The 20,233-nt window shown below is 36.1% G+C and overlaps 1 protein-coding gene across 5 annotated transcripts in view; it reads left to right on the top strand.

Annotated features, from left to right (window-relative positions):
- Window positions 1-20,233, top strand: part of CCSER1 (coiled-coil serine rich protein 1) — a 624,313-nt gene that overhangs the window by 301,657 nt on the left and 302,423 nt on the right. For all 5 annotated transcript variants that reach the window (XM_004941036.5, XM_004941035.5, XM_040699150.2 and 2 more), the window contains exon 7: window positions 11,288-11,365. In XM_004941036.5, coding sequence (XP_004941093.1) covers window positions 11,288-11,365 — 78 coding nt within the window. The remainder of the gene's footprint in view (window positions 1-11,287; window positions 11,366-20,233) is intronic.

A 20,233-nucleotide genomic window follows, 5' to 3' on the forward strand; every position in this document is an offset into this window, starting at 1 on the left:
CTATCCCAGGTGTTCTTCACCTAGAGGTTATGCATTGTGCTTACCAAGAAGGTGTCCGTAACTTGGCTGAGAAAGAGGAGCGTGGCTTCCCATCTTTTATGTCTCTCTTCACTGTCTTTTCCTTACTTTTCTCCTTCTCTATTCCTCTCCTCATTAGACATCTTGAAAGAAAATATTCTTTGTATAAATTGGATTGCAGCTCTGTTTTGTTTTAATTTTTTTCCTTGTAAATGGCTTGATAGCTATCCTTAAGGATCAGGGACTTGTGCAAGACTTCCCTGTGGCTATGTGTCTGCTTTAGGATGCAGAAGCAATGCAGTATACAGGCGTTGAGGTATGAAGCTGCTGTTGATGCATCTTCATTCAAAATTAGGGTCTGGTCTTGCAGGAGTGGGTACTGTGGGCATGCTGTGCCCAGCCTTTGCTAGTGCAGCATTTCATGCACATTTTAATAGTAGTGATGATGCAAATGCAACTCTTTTTGCACATGCTAATTTATTGGCACCAACCACAATGAGATTAAATGTACATAATTAACCTCTTTATCATTCTACTAGTCAGCATGATGGTAGCAAGGTTCGTGAAAAGGAGTTACTCATTTTCAATAATTTGTAATGTCCTTTTTTTTTGTGTGTGTGAAATATAGTTCAAATATTCATGCACCTGTGGAGTATTCCATTTATTAGCCTCTGACTCATCTCTGTTCTCCTGGCGTGTGTTTAATTGTCCTGAGTTTTCTTTAGAAGTTCTTGGACTCCTTGAAAAAAAGCTGCTTTTGCAAGACAAATAACTTTCAAACTCTGACCCATGGGTAAAAAGTGTTCCAGCAATGAAAAAAGCAAGCCAGTCACAGACCAGCTGAAAAACGAGAGAGTATGGGGTAGGGAGATTAAAGCCATGTTTTTCACTGAGCTGTGCTGGCCCTGAGGTTGGTGAGAGCTGCTCTGAGAAGCAGAATCTGGGGGCTGCTTGCACTCACTCTCTCATTAAATGAAATAAATGAGTTGCAGGATGAGCACATCCTCTTTCAGCAGCTCCAAACCCACTCTGACTTGGGCTTCTGACACAAGCCATGCTCAAGGCAGCATTCTGCAGGTTCCATGTGTACTACTGGAGTTATAATCATGGGTGTCTCATGTAAATGGCTTGTATCTTCTGAATAATTCCTGCTGTAAAGGAGTTCTCTTTACTATTGTCCATTAGTCCTTGGAAATCTCTGGGCATCATCAGAAATACTTAAGGGATGTGTGATGTTCTCACTGAAGGTCAGTGGTGTTTTCTGTTTCTCTGATTCTCTGCTGAGTGTACCCATCTCTTCATCATTTAACTTCACATGCCTGTTAATACCCTGTCCTGATTCCACCTGGGACCAAGTTGATTTCCTTCATAGGAGAAAACTTCTTTACCCAGAGAAGTTGTGGGTGCCTCATCCCTGGCAGTGTTCAAGGCCAGGTTGGATGGGGCCCTGGGTGGTGGTTGGCAGTGGAGTCCTGATCTAGTGGTTGGCAGCCCTGCCCACAGCAGGGGGCTTGGAGTTCCATGGTCTTTATGGTCCCATCCAGCCCAAGCCATTCTGTGGTTCACAGTGTCTGGTATATTTTTGTTTTAGGAAAAAAGCCATACTGGTAACACACCAATTTTTAGTTGTTGCTGAACAGTGCTGTACAAAGCCAGTGACAGTTGAGTTTCTCAGCTTCTGGTACTGTCCTGACAGGAAGGGGGACTGAGGAAGCACAGGGAGCTGGGAGGAGACAGAATCAGGACAGCTGACCTAAACTGGCCAAAGCGATATTACCATATGGCATCATGTGAAAGTGATAAAACTGAGGGGAGTTGCCCAGGGGGACAGCTGCTGTTCTGAGCATCAATGCATTATCATAATTGCTGATATTTTTCTATTCCTTTTTTTGTGTTAAGAATTAGTTTTAATTTCAATCCATGAGTTCTACCATTGTTTGTTTTTTTTTTTCCCAGTTATCTCCCCAGCCCACTGGGAGGGCAGGGAGTGAATGAGCAACTGTGTGGTGCTGAGCTACTTCTGGATTAGAGCACAGCACACCCCTGCGGAAGCATTTTACAGTGTGACTTTAAAACTGGGCATGTTATTTTTACATAGCCTGAGCCCAGAATGGTGGGAAAAGGTGGAGATTTATGTGAAATAATATAGGTGGTTGAAAATTGCAAGGCTCTCAGATAAATGCCTGTGTTTCGGTGCCACAACAAACAACACAAGTGCATCTGAAAAGCTCTTTGCATTTTATTGTAGTTTAATGAATGTGAAAGGTATGTTCAATTTTTCTCCCTGGTTTCCCTATTAATGTTGAAGGGCAGGGAGAAATTATACTCATTTGTATTCCCGGACATAATGTAAATGAAAAATGAATATTTCATTGCTAATGGCTTTATGAAATGCTCTTCAGATCTCCCAGCAAGTTTAATATATAATACTATTGCTAAACAAAAAAATATGAAAGCAAAATGCAGAGCCAAGGCTCTGAAAATAACAGTAACACAATGCCTAAGCACTAGTACAGGCAACATCAAACCCCCCATCCCATTGCAAGTTGCTTCAGTTTCTTAAGCAACACTCTGTGACCTCCCCAAAGCATACTGAGTTTGGTGCTGAGAAGCTATGCTGCATGGTGATTCCCCGACATAATTTTATGACTTGAGGCATTTGAGCTGACTGATCTTATTTTTCTTGTAGTGAACCAGTTATATGGCTGTTAGAACACAGCAATTGCATAAACACTCAGTCACTTTTGTGTGTGTATATATGTATATATACATGTATCTACATGTATATGTTTATCCGCCTATATATATGGGCTGAAAGAGATGAGCATAGGGCAAAGGAAAGGAGAAGAATAGAGGTGTGAAGACTTTTTATGGATTGGGACAAAATAGGAGTAGTGGTAGTGATGGATGGATGCAGGAGTTGGAAGTACTGAAAAGATAAGCCACTGTGCAAGACGATACTGGTGGGAAGAAAAGCAAGTATTTGAGCTGAAAAGAGAAGAAGAACAAGTACAGCTAGAAAGACTGTGGAGATCTGACTGCAAAAAGGATAATTTCCATTGAAGCCTCTTCCAGGGTGGGAGTTGAATGTCTCATTGTGCCTTTCTCTTTTTATTCTTTCTCTTAAGAATTACAGCTGCTGTCAGAAGGTGTCCCACATATTTACAAAATCAAAGAATATTTGTTGTACTTTGACAAACTCCACCTTGGAAGCTGCTGATGATCCAAAAATCAGGTTCAGCGTGCTTCAAAACTGTGTCAGTGGTAATCAGTAATCCTGTATTTCAAGAGCAGAGGGATTGCCTCATAACATACGGACATTTGGAAGATACTAGAGAAATTTACTGTTAAAAACACTGTGATTCAAATAACATGGCGAAACTTACTAAACATTCACCTTAGATTTCTACGAAATCACACAAAATGAAGACTTTTAAGTAGGGAAGCACACCTCAAATTGTGAAATATCATTCGGTTCTTTTCTTGCAGTGAGAAAAACTCTGTCTTCCTTGTTCTAGCAGTGGACATGTACAGATATTTAAGATGTTTCCTTTAAAATTTTACTGGAGAATTCAAGCCAGTTTTGAGAATGAAGCATCTCATCTAAGTAAGTTAAAATACCCTGTTGGAAGAGGTTCCACACTGAAATTGTAAAAACTCTTTTGAGAACTGATGATGAAGTGAGAATAATTGCAGTCACAACATTTAGTAAGTGCAAAGTGGCTTGTTAAAACCTCAGTGAAATTCATAGCAATTCAGGGAAGCTGATTCTTTTTAAAGAGAGAGATAGAAAAATAAAACATATCCTTGCATTGAAAACACCAGTGTGAAAGTCTGGCAATTTTGTTCTTGATGCTTGCAAATTAAAGTGAAGGTGAAAAACAGACAATTGGACTGCAAATTATTAATGAAAATCAAGCTGACTTAATTTAAGTTCAGATTCAAAAAGTAAGGCTTATTAATGTTTTGAAACATTATCTTAATTCACATGAAAACAATATCTGGCAGGGAAACTGTAGGCAGAAAACAACACTGTTGAAACCAATATCATATATCCTTAGAAATGTACGGATAAGCAGATAATAAAGCAGATAACAATAAAGCATGTCTAGATTTGTTTTTAATTAGTGCATGAGAAAATATATGTATTTAAAAAAAAAATCAAGAACAGATACTTTTTTAAAAAAAAATTGCAGGATTAATGCCTTTATCTTTTAGACTAAGAAGATGTTACACAGACTGAAAGGAGATCATGAGCATATTTCAGAGCTTCATAGAAAACATTTAATTGTGTTAATATGTGAGCATATGAAATGTTTTTTGCTGAAATTTATACCTAAATCCATGTCTGGTTTCAATAGTGCTGATCTGCAGTCACTTCAGAGGAGCTTACAAAACAGCTTGGTTTCAGAAGCATTTATTTCCTAGCTCATCAAGGTAGTTATTTACTCATATCCAAAGCATATAAATGTATGTCTTGTGTGTGATTTTATTCTATTTAATGTAACTGTAGGCACATCCATTCAAACTCTTTGTTAGGTGGTGAAGTAATAGGAAAAGAAGTAATGGTTTTAAACTGAAAGTGCGTAGCTTTGTATTAAATATAAGGAAGAAATTCTTCTCTAAGAGTGGTGAAGTGCTGTGGATGCCCTGTCCCTGGAAGTGTTCAAGGCCAGGTTGGATGGGGCCCTGGACAACCTGATTTAGTGGTTGACAACCTTGCTAATGGCAGGGTGGTTGGAACTGGGTGGGCTTTAAGATCCATTCTAGTCCAAGACATTCTATGATTCTGTGGTCTGTTCCTTTACGTCTTCAACTTGTATCTCTGTCCCAGTATGACATGACACATTAATAATGCAGAACATGTATGAATAGAGGAACAGAAAGATGTGATTCTTTTACTAGATTTGATCCTTCACTGTTTAATTAATCAATTACTTCTTTTACAATCATTTTATATGAAAGGGCAGAAAAATGACAAGTCTGGATGCCAAGAAGAAGTAGGAACTTGAGAGAGCCCCAGACTCAGATTTTTTGCTGATACAGTCTTCTTTTAGAGGATGCAAACAGTTACTTCCAGATTCAGACCATAGCTATACTATGGGAGTATCAGTTCTCTTAGTGCTGTGATTCAGGTTTTGGAGAGAAAATGTCTCTAGGACAGGAATGAAAAAAAAAAGCATCACTGTAGCTTGTGTTTTAAACAACCTTCATATTTGCTGCAAAATTGAATGCAGTTTGAGGAAAAAAAAATGCTTGTATTTGAACCTGAAGGATTTCCTGCAAAGAAAGAAAGGAATTGAAATAGGCAGCCTGTAGATAAAAATCCCTAGAGAGTATTTGGTTCTCTCAATTGACTGCTGAAAGAGCAAAAAAACCCTCATTATATGATATTATTAGGGAAGATATACAATAACAAAGTGTCAAGGCTGGATAGTATAGTCAGTGAAGTATGAAAGAAACAATAGGAACTGGGAGGGAGTAGAATTTTGCTCCAGTAAATCAGTTTTCCACTGTGTCGTCAACGGTATGTTTGTGTGTATGAAAACATTCCTGGTTTTTTTGTTTTGTTTTTTTTCCTGAAAGAGTATGACTTGACTTACTTTTAATATTATATGTAGTAAAAATTCCAATTCATGCAGCGACAATCATTGGTGATCCTACAGAACACATCAGAAAGAGATGTTAACCCTAAAATCATCATCCATGTTACTTTCAAAATTACTTTACTTGCAGATAGAAGTCAGTGGAGTTTTTAGATATTAACTAGGAACAAATTTTCTATTTAGGAAAGTAAATGTGTTTTTCCCCTATGAATTAATGAACAGAGAATTGGACTCCTCTTCTAAGCTCCAGGTGCTGGGAAGTGTATCTCTGTTTATTAGGAGTGTCTCTGTTTGTGGAGGAAAGCAAGGAAGACAAAATGAAAGGATGAACAATGAAAAAGATGGAAATAAAGAGAACAAGTGAGGATATATTTGTTAATGTATAACTATTAACTATGTAGTGATATTTCTTTTTGTTATTATTATGTAAAAATGTTGTGTTTCTACAACCAGAGTTTTTTTCCACTTTGTTTACTCAATTTTTGACCCTATTTTAGAGGCTTAGTTCAGCTTTCTATTTTCTTTACAAATTTTACATGTTTAAGATGATGTTCACCTTCTGCCATCAATCAGATAATACAGATGTTAGGTATTTTTCCAGTACTTTGATATCCTTATAGTTCTGTATTTAATATAAAGAACATGGAGATAACTAAGTGAAATGTAAATATTTCGAGTAAATTAAATGTAAATTAAACAATGTGAAAATGTAATTGGAGTCTAAACTATTTAATTAATGTGCAGAATATCACATTTAATGTGTTTGCCTAGTGTTTCTGGGAACTCCAGGTCTTTTAAAATTAACAGTACTAGTTATACAAATTCTGTTAAGTGACAATTCAGAATCTTAAATGAGGTGATATTTCCCACTGGCATTTCACAGCTCAAGAGATTAACTTTTCCTAGATGGTTAGAGAAATTGTGCCTAATCTATCTGCCTGTATCCAAAGTGCTGGTTAAGTAGATGGTTGAACCACTAAGAACTTGTTTATCTATGCCTCGCTTACTGGTACAAAAAAGTTGCAAAAAGTGATATCAGTTGTTGTTTATGGTTCTCCCTTGCAATGGGAACTAAGATAACACAGGACAGACACAAGACCTACACAGCCTTCAGAGTTATGGGAGCAGCTATGTACAGTGGAAGGCAATGTGCCAGCCAAATATCTGAAAACAACAAATATCTCAGTTGATAACTGCATGTGTTAGTAATCAGAATAATTGTGAGTATACCTACTAACAAAAGACATGTGAAATACAATTACAAGCAACCATCCAGATGATATGCAAATATGATAGGAAGTAGACCTAACCACTTCTTATGTAAGCACTTCCATTCTTTGTCATTGAATGTGATGGGAAGTGTGGAGGAAAATTAATCAAACATGGAGGAGGATGAAAGTTGAAAGCTCATTTCACACGCCTGATGTTTTTTCTTACCAAAACTGGTTTTGATTTTGTTTGTAGTAATTTTATTTGCATTAAGTGTATGTATCAGTAAAAACTCTTAACGATGTTAAATAAGTTGGAATGTACAGATATCACAGCAGTCCAAAAGCACAGGGGGAAACAATGCATGCTTTGGATGAAGAGCTAGAGCTCTTGGACTTGTGAATTTGTGATTCCCTTCTTTGTTTTTAACAGCCTTTTCTAGCTTTAAGCAAACTGCTTCACCTTTTTTATCACTGTTTTTGATAGAACAGGATAATAATATTTAAGCACAATATTTCATAAAGATATTGTGCAGATCCATTAATGAATCCGTTTACAGACCTTTGATTACCTTCACTATATTGAAATGTCACTGCTGAGCTTTGCTGACAGTACTCAGCTTCTAGATTATAAATTTGTGGCGTAACTCATGATACAACTAAAACTATCACCCCAGAAGTAACATCAACATTCATCTACTACTCCTTAGCAAAAGCTATGAAGTACACAGGTTATCTTTTCTTTTGTTATTATAAAGATTTATATCTTTAGATATATCTTAGAGCTGTCTATAAGATATATAAGTTATATATCTTAGACAGCTCTACAGCTGTAATATCCACTGAAAGTTTTCTTCTCTGTCAGTATTAACTTCTTAGATCAATATGTTGTGATACTGATCTCCAGAGAAGTTAATGTCTGCCAACTATCATTGCAGTGTTTACCCTTGCTGAAAAGCAGTTGTAGCAAATTAAATTGGCTTCTGTGTGTGAGTGATATGCATAAATTTTATGATACAATTAACTAAGGTTGATACATAAGCCTCTTGCTAGAGAAGATCAGATTAAATGCAGGGCTCTGTAGTGGGAAAAGTCCCAGGTTATGAGATGAGGTGAATCTGTCTTCATTTAAAGAGCAGTGGCTGAAGGAAGGCTCAAAGAAGACTGCTGATTTTAAAGGAGTATGGCTTTAACAACGTGCATTTGTATCTTCTTGATCTACTGTGTTGCTTGAAAAACCTGTTTGCGTTCTCTAATTTTCCATTGGACAATTTATGCTAATATACAGGATTATGTTTTAAGACAGGCACAAATGGAAGAGAACTGAACAACATCAAGCTTACAACTACTTTAAAGCAGATTCATAAAAGACCCTTCCTTCTCTTTCATCTAGCTGAAATGATGGGATTCTGTCCACAAGAGGGTTCTGATCTTCAGTCACCAAGCAGAACATACATATGGGAAACATTTGTTCTCAGAAATTTATCTTCTTCCTTAGTTTGCCTCATTCTCAAGAAATTTCATGATAATTACTTTCTTTAAAACATCTGTCTCCAAATAGAAATGATTACCATAGCCCAGAAGCAACTCTGCTCTACCTGTTCATTTTGCCGTGAGGATGATATATATTTAGGCTGATCGGCTCTATAAGTTGAAGAAAAATTTGAACATTAATGATTGAAATTGTAGAAGAGTTACTGGCAGAATTCTGATGTCCATTTGCTGCGTTTTAACACCCTGCCCCAAATTAAAATAACAAAATGTAAAGCACTTAAACCTTTTTTTTTCACATGGGCAAGACAATACTTTTTAAACAGTTGTACTGAGAAATAGTTGAATTGTTTGATATTCAGATATCTTTTGTGTAGAAAATGGAGTTTAGATGTTAAAAGCTTTGCAACATTTCGTGCTCTTCAGGATACTCAGGTTTCTACCAACGCAGGGAAAAGGCTCGATCTGCAAAACCCACCTATGGAAGAATAATGCATTAAAAATGTACATAAAGAATGTTACTGTTGCAAAGTTTTGCAAAATTAGGAAATATCCTAATTTTCTTTATTTAGTCTTGTAAGTATGATTGTGATACAAATGATATTTAACATCTATGATGACTTATAAGATGTGATTATAGCCTAATGTTATAACATGTTCCTGATTTATAACTAAAATCTATCAAATTTAGGCAGGCAATCTGCTTTTATGAGAACACAATGGGCTTAGGGATTGACAAATAAAAAGTGTCTACTGGATGAATTGCTCACAGTCGTATTTTCTTCTGTATGGGGAACTTTACACTGCAAAATGTTATTAAGACAAGACCAGTAAACTTAGGTGGGACGTGTTATGTTGCTTAAAATGATTGATGTGTGATACTGTCGCACTCAATTTGTTGCTGTAACAAACTGTGTTAGTGACACTGAATTTAATTTAATTTACACTGGCAGAGAAGCCTTTCTGCTTCTTTTGTTGGAGAAAAAATTGCTGGAGTTGCTGGAGGGGCTGCTGAGGGTATGTATGCATGAATAGTTGCAGTCAGACCTAGTCTCTTGTGGCAGTGCTCCAGTCTGGCAAGACTCAAACCAGTCCAGAAGCCATACAGTCAGGATGCCCATAATAATGTCCCCTGTCTTGTGACAGTTGTTAGTCCAGGCACAGTGCTATGTCAGCATGGTGTCCAGACCTGGGCTTTCTCGTGTCTGCCGGAGGAGCTGATGTTCTGCTGAGGCCAACATGAGGATGTGCCCTGGGAAGTCTTGTCAAAGCAACCTTAGCATTGTCATTTTGGTCTTTCTTAGACTCTAGCTACTGCTGAAGAATTTGCAGTTCATGCAGAGTGCAGGGGTCAATCTGCATTGCTGATTTTCATACTGAGACAGTTTCAGTGTTGGATTGTCTTCCCATTCACTTGTAATTGAAAATTAGGGTGCATGATTTGATTTGGAAAGCAGTTGCTTAGTTTATTTATTTTATTTCTTTTTCCAGTTCTGTGTAAGTTAAAACACAAACTGTCTACCTTTGAGACAGAACATTCTCAAAGAGGAGATCACTAGTTTTTGACTACACTTCGAATTTAATCTAAAAGAGCTCTTCTTCCCTTCTGTTTAACAAATAGTCTCAGTCGTTTTCCTTGATTATCAATGGCAGGAGTCTAAGTGTTAATATTTGTAACTGTATTGAAAAGAAAGTGGTGGTAAAGATATTGGCTTTCTGATACAGTATCATCTCTTTTATTCCCCAACAAGCTCTGTATGTTGCATGGATTATAAACTGCTTGTTTCTCTCTCCTTTATGAATAATCACTGTGTCACCCTCTTTCCTCCTTTACTTACATTCCTCTTATTCAAGAAGCAGTCGTTGTCTTTTCTCTCAGATATAAATAACTGATACGTATCTATTTAAACTCAATGATTTTCTCAATAGGTATCGATTTTGAATTCTGTCTGATGTCAGTTATGACATAGGGATCTTGTAAGAAGGTTTTGTTATTTTTTTTTCTTTTCCCAGCTGGCTGAACAAAATACAGTACCTACATTAAATAATAATAATAATAATAACAATAATATATATGTGTGTTTGTGTGTGTTCCTGTGTTCCTACATTGGTGAAACTTAATGGGGTGCAACAGTATTCTTCACTTTCACAGCTTGTGCCTATCAAATGGGTCACATCATAGTGATGTGAAAGCAGATACCTGATTAGTTAATTGCGTACGCTAAATTTATTAAATCATGGCACTTACGGACTTGTTTCCCTAAAAGTATTGTGTATACAAAATATTGTATATTCTAGTATTCTTCAGAAAAATCTTGTATCATTTTTGCATTTTCTTAAAGATTTTGTTCTTCTGTCATTATTACCACTGCAATTAACAGTCTCCATGCTCCTTTTTTTGTGTGTCTTGTCTAGTCAAATGATGACCATGTCAACAACCTAAAAAAGGCTGAATTTTTGCATCAGTCAGTTAGTCATTTTGCCTGGATACATTTACTGACTTCATTATTCATTTTGCTGTTCACTTTTTACTTTCATCTACTAGAGCCCAGTTGGAAGATATACTGACTCATGGGAAAGAGATCTTTTTAAAACATGAATTCAGATGCTTTTCTGCAATATGTTTTCATGTTAATTTTACCTTCTAATTGTAGTATCTGACCATCAAATCGATCAATAAATAATATATTGTAGTTTGTTCTGTGTGAGATTTTGTTTTCATTTATCATCTTGCATTATTCTTTGTAGATGCAATATAGTTGCATATTTGCAACTCATGGGAGTTACTCATTGTGAAACAATCTTTTACTAATTAATGATCAGTATTGTATAGACAGCAGCTGCTTTCTCAATCTAATTCTGTTGAGTTTTAAGTATTATTTTTGAGCTCTTCCTTCCCCAAAATATAAAGAGATGTTTCTAATACTTGATTGCAAATGTGAATTCCTGTATGTTTTCTTTCAGAGTACAGACATGAGTCCAGCTAGCAGCACCACCTCACTCCCTGTTAGCCCTCTTCCTGAAGAGCCATTACTTTTTAAGGTATAGTTAATTCATTCTTCTATAAGTATTGTATATGTATTTTGGCTTATTATGCAATCTGATGTACTGTGAAGTGCTGTTACTACTGCTTCCTTTCCTTTAAATTACTGTGATGTCAGCAGATGGTCTTATATATCACAGTACTGTGCAGATTTTAAGAAGTAACTAGAATAAAACATTCTTGGTTTTGAGAGGGCTATTCTTTCAGTAACAGAAGAGACTGGAGGTATGAAGTATTATTTAAGAAAAAGAGGACCATGTTTTTATATATCTCATCTGCTACTGATTTTTTTCTGATATATGCATGTGCATATGTCTTCTTTCTCTGTATGAGGTGCTCTCAGATTGCCCAGGTGTTCAGAGCAGTGCTGTCACTGCAGGTCAAGAGGTACCATTGTCAGTTGTTGGCTGAGACAAGGAGGAGGGGACTCTTGTTTTCATTGCCCTTCTCTCAAATGTGTGACACCAAATTAAGGCTGAGGAAATTGAATGAATGAAGTTTCATGATTTTTGATTTGAGTCTATTCTGCACATGCCACCAATGCAGGAAATAGCAGCCTCCCTCACACTTGCCCAATTCCATTAAAAAAAAAAAATAATGAGATTTTCTCTTTTTTTGTGAACTGTCTCACCTGCACTGTCCTGTTAAAATCCTATTTCCAATTTCAGTGCCAACTCAGCTTCCTGTATCACTTTTCATAGTTTTTCCCCCCCTCTTTTTGCCTTATTTTTTCATGTCTGTAGAAGAGTTGTGCACTAATGTTCATAACCGTCTATCTAGGCAGCATATTCCTGTTACTGGAATGGTGCTGCTTTCTCAGTGATTTCATCAGTGGAAGTACATGTGCATCTTCATGGTCGACTATACACTGATTTACACACCTTTTCTGGTGTTGAATGTTTTCAAGACCTTTAGCTCTCAATCAGATTTGGCTGAAATGGAGCAATATTGTGCCAAGATACTAGAGTGCATACTATTTTTCTTTTTCCCTTGGGAAATCACATGAAGTACACATCGAAATGTTCTGAAAATTATGAAGCAAATCTTGTAGTTACCATTTCTCTCTCTGCCTGGGGAAACAGTAAGATATGTTTTAGAGAGAGTAAGGGACTTCTCAGCTTAGATAGAGCTGTAACAGGTATGGAAATCTGGCATGAAATAGTGAAGTCCTCAGCTGAAGTAAGTGCACTGATCTGTTTGCATCAACAGATCTCTGATAAATATACCACAGCACCATTATTTGGTTTTAAAGGAAGTCATGCTTGCATAGCTGACAGTGGGCTACAAATGGCTTATTTGAAGTGAAAGAGTTATTTCAATAAAAAATTAAGGTACTTGTTCATATTAAGAGCCCTTTACATTTTACATTAGAAAATTGTACAAGAAACCAGTGAGGGAATACATTTTGCTATGGAATTCAAATGAATTGAAATCAAATACATCTCAGCCAAATCTCTTAAGTATAATTAAAAATAGGATAAAATGTAACAGTTTATGTTATTCATTCCTGACTCATTCCAAGAGAGAGCAATATTGTTCCAGAAATGATGTGAATGATTGGTTTTACAAGCCATAACCTTTTCCAAAAACTGTCAGCCTGTAATACTGGCTTTTGATGATAGAATGATGCATTTCCCTTAGAATTATAATAATAAATCTTCCCACTTCCTTTGCTGTATGTAATGAAAAGACTGAAAAAAGAACCACGCTGTGAATCTGGAAACACAGGTGTAACAAAGTAGGATAATATAAACTTGCATATCTTTAGAGTAGATGAAGATCTCTAAACTTTTATAAACTAAGCTTTTATACTAGACTGTGAAATGAAATCAAACTCCGATCTCAATGATTTCTGATTTAATACCAAGTAAGTGAACATCCCACTTTACCAAAGCAGTTGCTTATGATTCTTAATCCCAAAGGATATGTGTTCTATAAATGTGAAGGAGAACCCAGCTTCTTCAAACACCATTGTAAGATTTTGAGTTCAGTCTAACGGAGGTGGGAAGCACAATGGGACTGCTTGCACATTGTAACTCAGGTGTAGAGACACTGAACTCAGCCACCACTTTCACATTATGTTGTGTGTGCTATGACATGTAGCTCTACAACAAAGAACCAATTCAGGTGAGACCATACCCTGAAATATTTGGAGGGCAGTTTTTTCCAGTGCAGTATCAGATGTTCCATCTGTGTTCATTATATATATTATTCTTACAGAATTATGTTCTATTTATTAAATTCCTCCTATAGAGGAACAAAAGAAATTGGAAGTGTTTGAGTAAGAATTAAGGGTAGCCAACGCCAGCACTACTTGAACCTAAACCCTTGAGAAGATGAAAACTATGAAACTACCAATTTAATGCCTTTTAGCAACATTCACTTCTTAAGAGCTGCAAATAGCAATACAGTAATGGAAGCTGGTTTTGCTTGAGCAAAGATCAACTTCGCACAGTAGCCAGAAGTACAGCCAATTCTTTATGTGGCTTCTGATTTCCTTCTCCCTGTCGAGTTAGAGATGCATTGCATTCAGAGCAGCTTTCCATAGCTATGCTTTTTAAAAGCTTATAGAAGAATCCTGTTCAGACATGCATGCAGACAGTGCACTTCAGAAAGGCTTTTCTAAACCAATTTTTGATGAAACACTCAAAGGTATTTCTTTTCAGTTAGGGTTATTTTTATGTCAAATTTTGGCTTTCAGTTCTCTGCTGTTTTTTTTTTTTTTGTGGTTAAAACTATTTTTTTTTTTTTTTAAAGAGCGAGATCTTTTCCTATATTGTGGGAAAAGTTTATCTTATCACAAAAGAACATATTTTTCTTGGTGGTGATTTTGTACTTAAACTTTTTGGTAGGGAAATATCTTCCTTTTAAACACAAGCTTATCCTTCTGTTTCTCTGTCATATTTATTGAAGAACTGGAGTCATATCTCAGGGAGAAAAAGGAAGTGATGTCACAGTTGAAATATTTCAGAATTAAGAATCTGAAATGCAACAGAGCAGAATGGCATTTGTCATACCTTAACTCAACTGTTATTCTACACTATAACTCCAAAACTGCAGCTTCTCTCAAATGCGAGACGCTTTTAATTATGACTGTGTATATCTGTATTCATGATCTGTAATTAATGTTGCTTTTCATTTTGCAAATCAGTGGAGGAGGGGGTGTTTCTGAAATGTCAGCTTACAAAGCAATGTCTTCCACTTTTTACAGCCTGTTCCTTTCTCCTACTCATTATATCATGCTTTTTTTATAATAACATTTCATTATTTTAAAAAATGTTCTAAAGTATAGTGGCAGGCACTTTTAAGAAGACAGCCATGTAGTCCATAAGATATCTTATATTATCTAATCAAATGTTACCTGCTAGAATGAGCAACAGTCTCATTGGTTATTAGCCACAACCATATTGTAAATACTAACTGTAGAAATTATTATAGCAGTGCTTAATTGCATTTGAACTCCATGTTGAATCTCAACAATGCTTTACTAATTGGCATTAAACATAAGAAAAAAAAATTACTTAGTTTCCTTTCTGCTGTGGGGGAGCTAAGAATTTTCTTCAACATTCTTTATTTTAAAGTGTTCTGATTTCTGTAATTAATACAAATGCTAATTGTCTGAGTAAGAAATGGAAGCGCTAACACAAATAGTAAAAACTAACAATCCTTAACAGTGTTATCACTGTTATAGGTCTAGGTAAGGTATAGGTTGATACTCTATTAGGTCTGTTCTAATATTTTGTCCATTTATCTCACAGCTCTAAAGGCTCTGTGACCCCAATCTTTGTGGTTACTACTGGTCGTGACTCTGGCAGCTCATGATATTTGTGCTCACAACTGTATTAAGGCAGACATTTTACTTGTGGTCAGTTATCAAAGTAACAGTCTTAGTGCAGATGTTCGGAATAATTAGTATGACAGTCACCATGATATTCCCTCTTATTTAAAGGTAGTTTATCTTTCAGAGCGTGACTTGGCTGGAGAGTAAGGTCTTGTCCTCATCAGCAAATTTGACAATGAATTAGACTTCTACTTCATAGGGCTTCCTATTCTGGTTAACACAACACCCTTTAACCTTTCTTCTTTAAATGGGGATTCCAGTATTTTAAGCATTTACTTGCTCTTCTTTGAATAGACCATTTATTAATGTATTGTTTCTTTTTGTTTTCAAAACACAGAAATAGTCACATAGTCATTATGAACTATGAACCGGTACAAATTAGGTTTTGGTGACTCTCAGTCATAGGCTGGAGGCTCACTGAGCTCTTGTCCCTCTTTTTCCAGCCTCTGCCTGTCTTTCTGCTTTCACTGAACAGCAACAGAAACTGTGAAGCACCTTAGTTCTTTTTTGTGGTTTTGGGTTTTATTTTTACAGCTTTCGCAAAAGTAACACCTCCTATTTTATTATGTTGGTCCATGACATCAGAAGCAGCTTTTGGTGCTGTGACAGTAGGGCTTGAACCTTTCTGCCAATATTTCATTACATTTTGTTTCCATGTGACAGACAGCAGCAGTGGGACAGTCTGACAGAATGGTATCTGACATGGAAGTGCGTATAAAACAAATGTGTCTCATAGAATGCCTCCATACAAAAGGCATTGCACTCATTGACATTCAGTGACGCTGAACATTTATGGAGATCAAACAAACAGTGGATGTGAGCGCAGTGAGGCAGTGGGTGGTATGTTTCAACAGAGTGGGTCACCTCTGTTGATGAGGATTTTTCTGAGTGTGGCTGGCAGGCTTTTGTGTTACTGTGCTCTTTGTATCTGTTGTAGTTTCCATGGAAATCAGTAGGAGACATTACTTTTGGAACAAGATACACAGTATTTTTGTTGTTACTTATGTTACAGAAATGAATCTAACATGAAGATAATTATCAAAGTGTTACTAACTCAACCCCATCTCCTCTAATCTGCACCCCTTGGTCTCTAGATTATTTTAAATGAGTCTCTCATCTCTTCTTCATTGGACAAATTGATCCCTCTTACTCTTTGCTTTCATTTCCTGCATCAATATTCCTTTCCTCTAAAACTCCTTATGTCTTACTGGTGTAGCTCAGACTATCAAAGGCCTTGATGAAAGCCTTCAACGTTGTAACTTTCAATTTCTGAAGATGCTGATTTGACCATGGGTGGTTGCTAGTTGCCCACCCATTCCTTTCCATGTAAATCCAACCTACTGAGACAAGATTTATCATTGTTTGGTTAGTGGCACCAATTAACAAATGAAATTGTAATGAACTGTTAAAAAGTACAGACTGCAAAAGTGAATGAACATCAAGATCTGCACAGAAGATACTCCTTTCTGAGTGGCTGACTTATTGTTACAGAAGAATATATCACCTAGACAAAATTGGTCTTGAGTACCTGTGGGTGATGTACACAGGCTTTGACAGAATTGGAAATGACCAGGAACTATACCTGTATTTGCCTGTTCTCTATCTGTACCTTGATCATTGCTACCTGTCTTTCCCAGATTTTCTGAACATACATTCTTTTTTCTTTTAGTATTTCTCTTTAATTTATTGAAACACTCTTCATAAAGTGAGGGTTTGTTCAAGATTTCAAAATTGATAAATATAGGCTAAGTGAAAAATAATGCTCTTGATGCCAAAACATCAATTATTTTATTAGCCAAATACTCTAAGTATGGGATAAATATATTACTAAAATCTCCAAAATCTACCAGAAATGCAGAAGATGCTTCAACCACAAGCATACAGAAAGATCATCGTTACTTTTTTCTAGATAAATGTGTTTCCAGTATATCTTAGAAATGAATATATTTACTACAACAAGACTAAATATTAGGTCAATTCTTGTTCCTTCCCTCAGGTAGACATGCTGTCACACAGTGAATTCTGTTATACCCACAGGGTAAGCTTTTCCCACTGAGTAAAAAGATAAAAAAAAAAAAAAAAAAAAAAAAAAAGACACCAGATCTGTAGCATTACAGGTTGCTGAAAAAATATCACTAAGACTGTGTAAACAGAGTTTTTTGAAGCTCCAAGGGAGAATCCTCCTCCAGTGAGAGTTCTTACAGTTCTTCCCACTAATCATCTCACTACAGATAGTAAATCCACCCAAATTCCCTTGGCTAGGGACTGATGGGCATTGGTAAATCTGGAGGACCACTCTAGCATTCAGAAAATATCACAGAGTATCCTGAGCTGGAAGAGACCGACAAGGGTCCTGGTTCCATGCAGGAGCATACAAAATTCAAATTCTATGTCTGAGACATTACCCAAACACTCTGGCGGCATGGGGCTTTGACCACTGTCCTGGGGAGCCTGAATGCTTGACCATACGTGATGAACTTTTTTAGTGAGCAGGATTACTCCAAGTGCTTTGGAGTGAAATTCTGTTCACGTTAATGGCTTTGCACTCACTGATTGCAATAATGTGATTTTGGTCCATGAATGGGTGATGAAAGTGTACTGACCACTCCAATCCCATTGATTAAAGGTGAAAATGTAAACCTACACTGATGATTCCAAAATGAAATCTTTTGGAGTTGTATTGTCATCAGTTCAATGGAGTGTTTTCGTATACTTCCTCCAATGCAATTTAAATTTAGGACTACCGGTAATAGAAGAATATATTTAATAATTCAATTGCCAGTATGTGTTGGAACAACAGATATTTTCTTCGTAAAGTAAATTAAACAAGCTTGGGAGCTTGAAAGTGAGATTCCTACATGTCACATGAGTCTTTTCACAGTAGCAGATGGTCTTTCTTCTTTTTATTTATTTATTCTTTTTCTGGCCAATGATTGCATTTTCCATTCAGAAAACCTCTGAAACATGCTTACACACAAACTAACATGTCAAGTAAGTTTGGAATGAAAAACATCTGATAACACCTTATTTGATTGTTCTATTAAAACAGGTATAAATAGCTTTCTCAGGATCTTAATTAGTAATGATAATGACTGAGTCACAAGTATTCAAACATAATTCTTTATTAGAGTAAATACAAGATTGTCATTTAGTAATTCTTATCAAGTTTGATGTCTGAAAAGTGCAGCACTAAAAACAAGGGACTGATTTTTAAAATGTTTTAAAAATACACGTACTTTTGTAATCAATTGAGACAGCCATTATGGACATTGGGATAAATGTTGTTAATTTTAATCACCTGAATTTAAAGGCAAGGTTAAATTGCTGAAAGACAAACACCTTGTGCTAAAGAAACCAGCTGTTTCCTGGCAGAGCAGGCAAGATACTGAAATATGATAAATGATGTTGTGTTGTAGATTCATGCATGTTTGTTACTTTTCTGATCAGATCACAAGCCACATTGTTTGCCAACATCTAATTGTAAGTAGTAAAACCTTTTAACTGTCTGTATCATAAGTACAACTGACCAGAATTTTACTTGTAGTTTCTCTGTATCTTCATTTTTTTACGTTGTGCTGTGGTGTATTCTCGAGGACGCTCTCACAACTGCAAGTTTGTATATTGTATATTTATTGCCATAATTACGAATGTTTTGAATTAATAACATATAACTTCAGAATGGTCGATTCCATTAGCTTTCATCTGATTTCCATAATTATTCTCAGTGATGCATGAGAATGAATGCAAATTTGTTAGCAAAATGATAATTCCTTGTCATGACAAGGAAAGAAAAAAGATGAATTGTCTGCCTATAAAGTAAAACATTATTATTTTTAATGTATTTTATAAAGTATCTCTTAGACAGAAAGTCTTTGGAGTAAAAGAAATTACTGAAAAAAGTAACAAATGTTATGAAGCTGTCAATTTTTTATGTACCAGTACTGCAATCATATAAATGCTGCTCACATATCATGTGACTATGTTTGGAGTGTAAATTTGAGGAGACCAATCATCATAAATATTAATCTCTTCTGAGGTGCTGAGTATCCTGGAAACACTAATCCTTGCAGCGTTCCTATACAATTCCTCTAGGTGTTGTTATCTACCTTTCAGTGAAATAGTTTCCGTTGTATTTCTGCTTCTGCCTGCTGTCCCAGGCTTAGACTGGGCAACAGATTCTGCAGTTCCTGCTTTCATGTTCCAGTTGTTATTTATTCTCCATTGGCCTGTATCTTACTCAAAGGGCTGGCCTCTCTGCTCAAAACAAGGATTCTGCAGTTCTGTTCTTGCTAAACTGGGGAGCCAAGCTGGATGTGCAGATAGATCTCTGTTGACAAACAACAGGGAAATTATAATCTCCTTTTAAGTAGAAAAACATTTCAGCATTTATTGTACTTTAAGATGACTTTTGTTTCAATATAGCATTAGAGAGTCACGTGATTAGTACTATGTGATGTGTCATTTCTCTGCATAGTACTGAAAGTTTTTTGTTTATAGGGAAGGGAAAAATAACTTGAAAAAATGTTTTTTCAAGATGACATCATGCTATCTGATGGGAAATACTGAGTGGTTGATATTTGTATGTTCAGTTATATATTATTTTTCTCTTCACATAGTTCTTCCCATGTCATATGGAAATGAGTTTAACTTTCTCCCACTGTAAGTTGTTCATTGTCTGAGAGTCTGTACACAAAGGACTTAGAAGATTTCTGAGTGAGGAAACATAACTAGTAGGCACTAGCTAAAATATTTTAGTCACTTAAAGGTATAAATTATCTTGGAGGTTTAAGAGCCCAATTCTACTCAAACCCTTCTCTAATATTTTCATATATATTTTTTTTGTAATTTATGGAAATTATAACTCCTCACCTGCTTTCAAGAATGGTTAGCATACCTCCATGAATTCTTAGAGGCAACAACACAGTTACCATAAAACTGTATTCCTGTAAGGGTCCAAAAAGGAAAAAAAGCAAGTCTAAGCAAGTCTAAGCAAGTCCATGGCTCACCGGGGAACAGATTTAGTTAA

Source organism: Gallus gallus, chromosome 4, assembly GCF_016699485.2.
Source record: "Gallus gallus isolate bGalGal1 chromosome 4, bGalGal1.mat.broiler.GRCg7b, whole genome shotgun sequence".
Classification (NCBI taxonomy): Eukaryota; Metazoa; Chordata; class Aves; order Galliformes; family Phasianidae; genus Gallus; species Gallus gallus.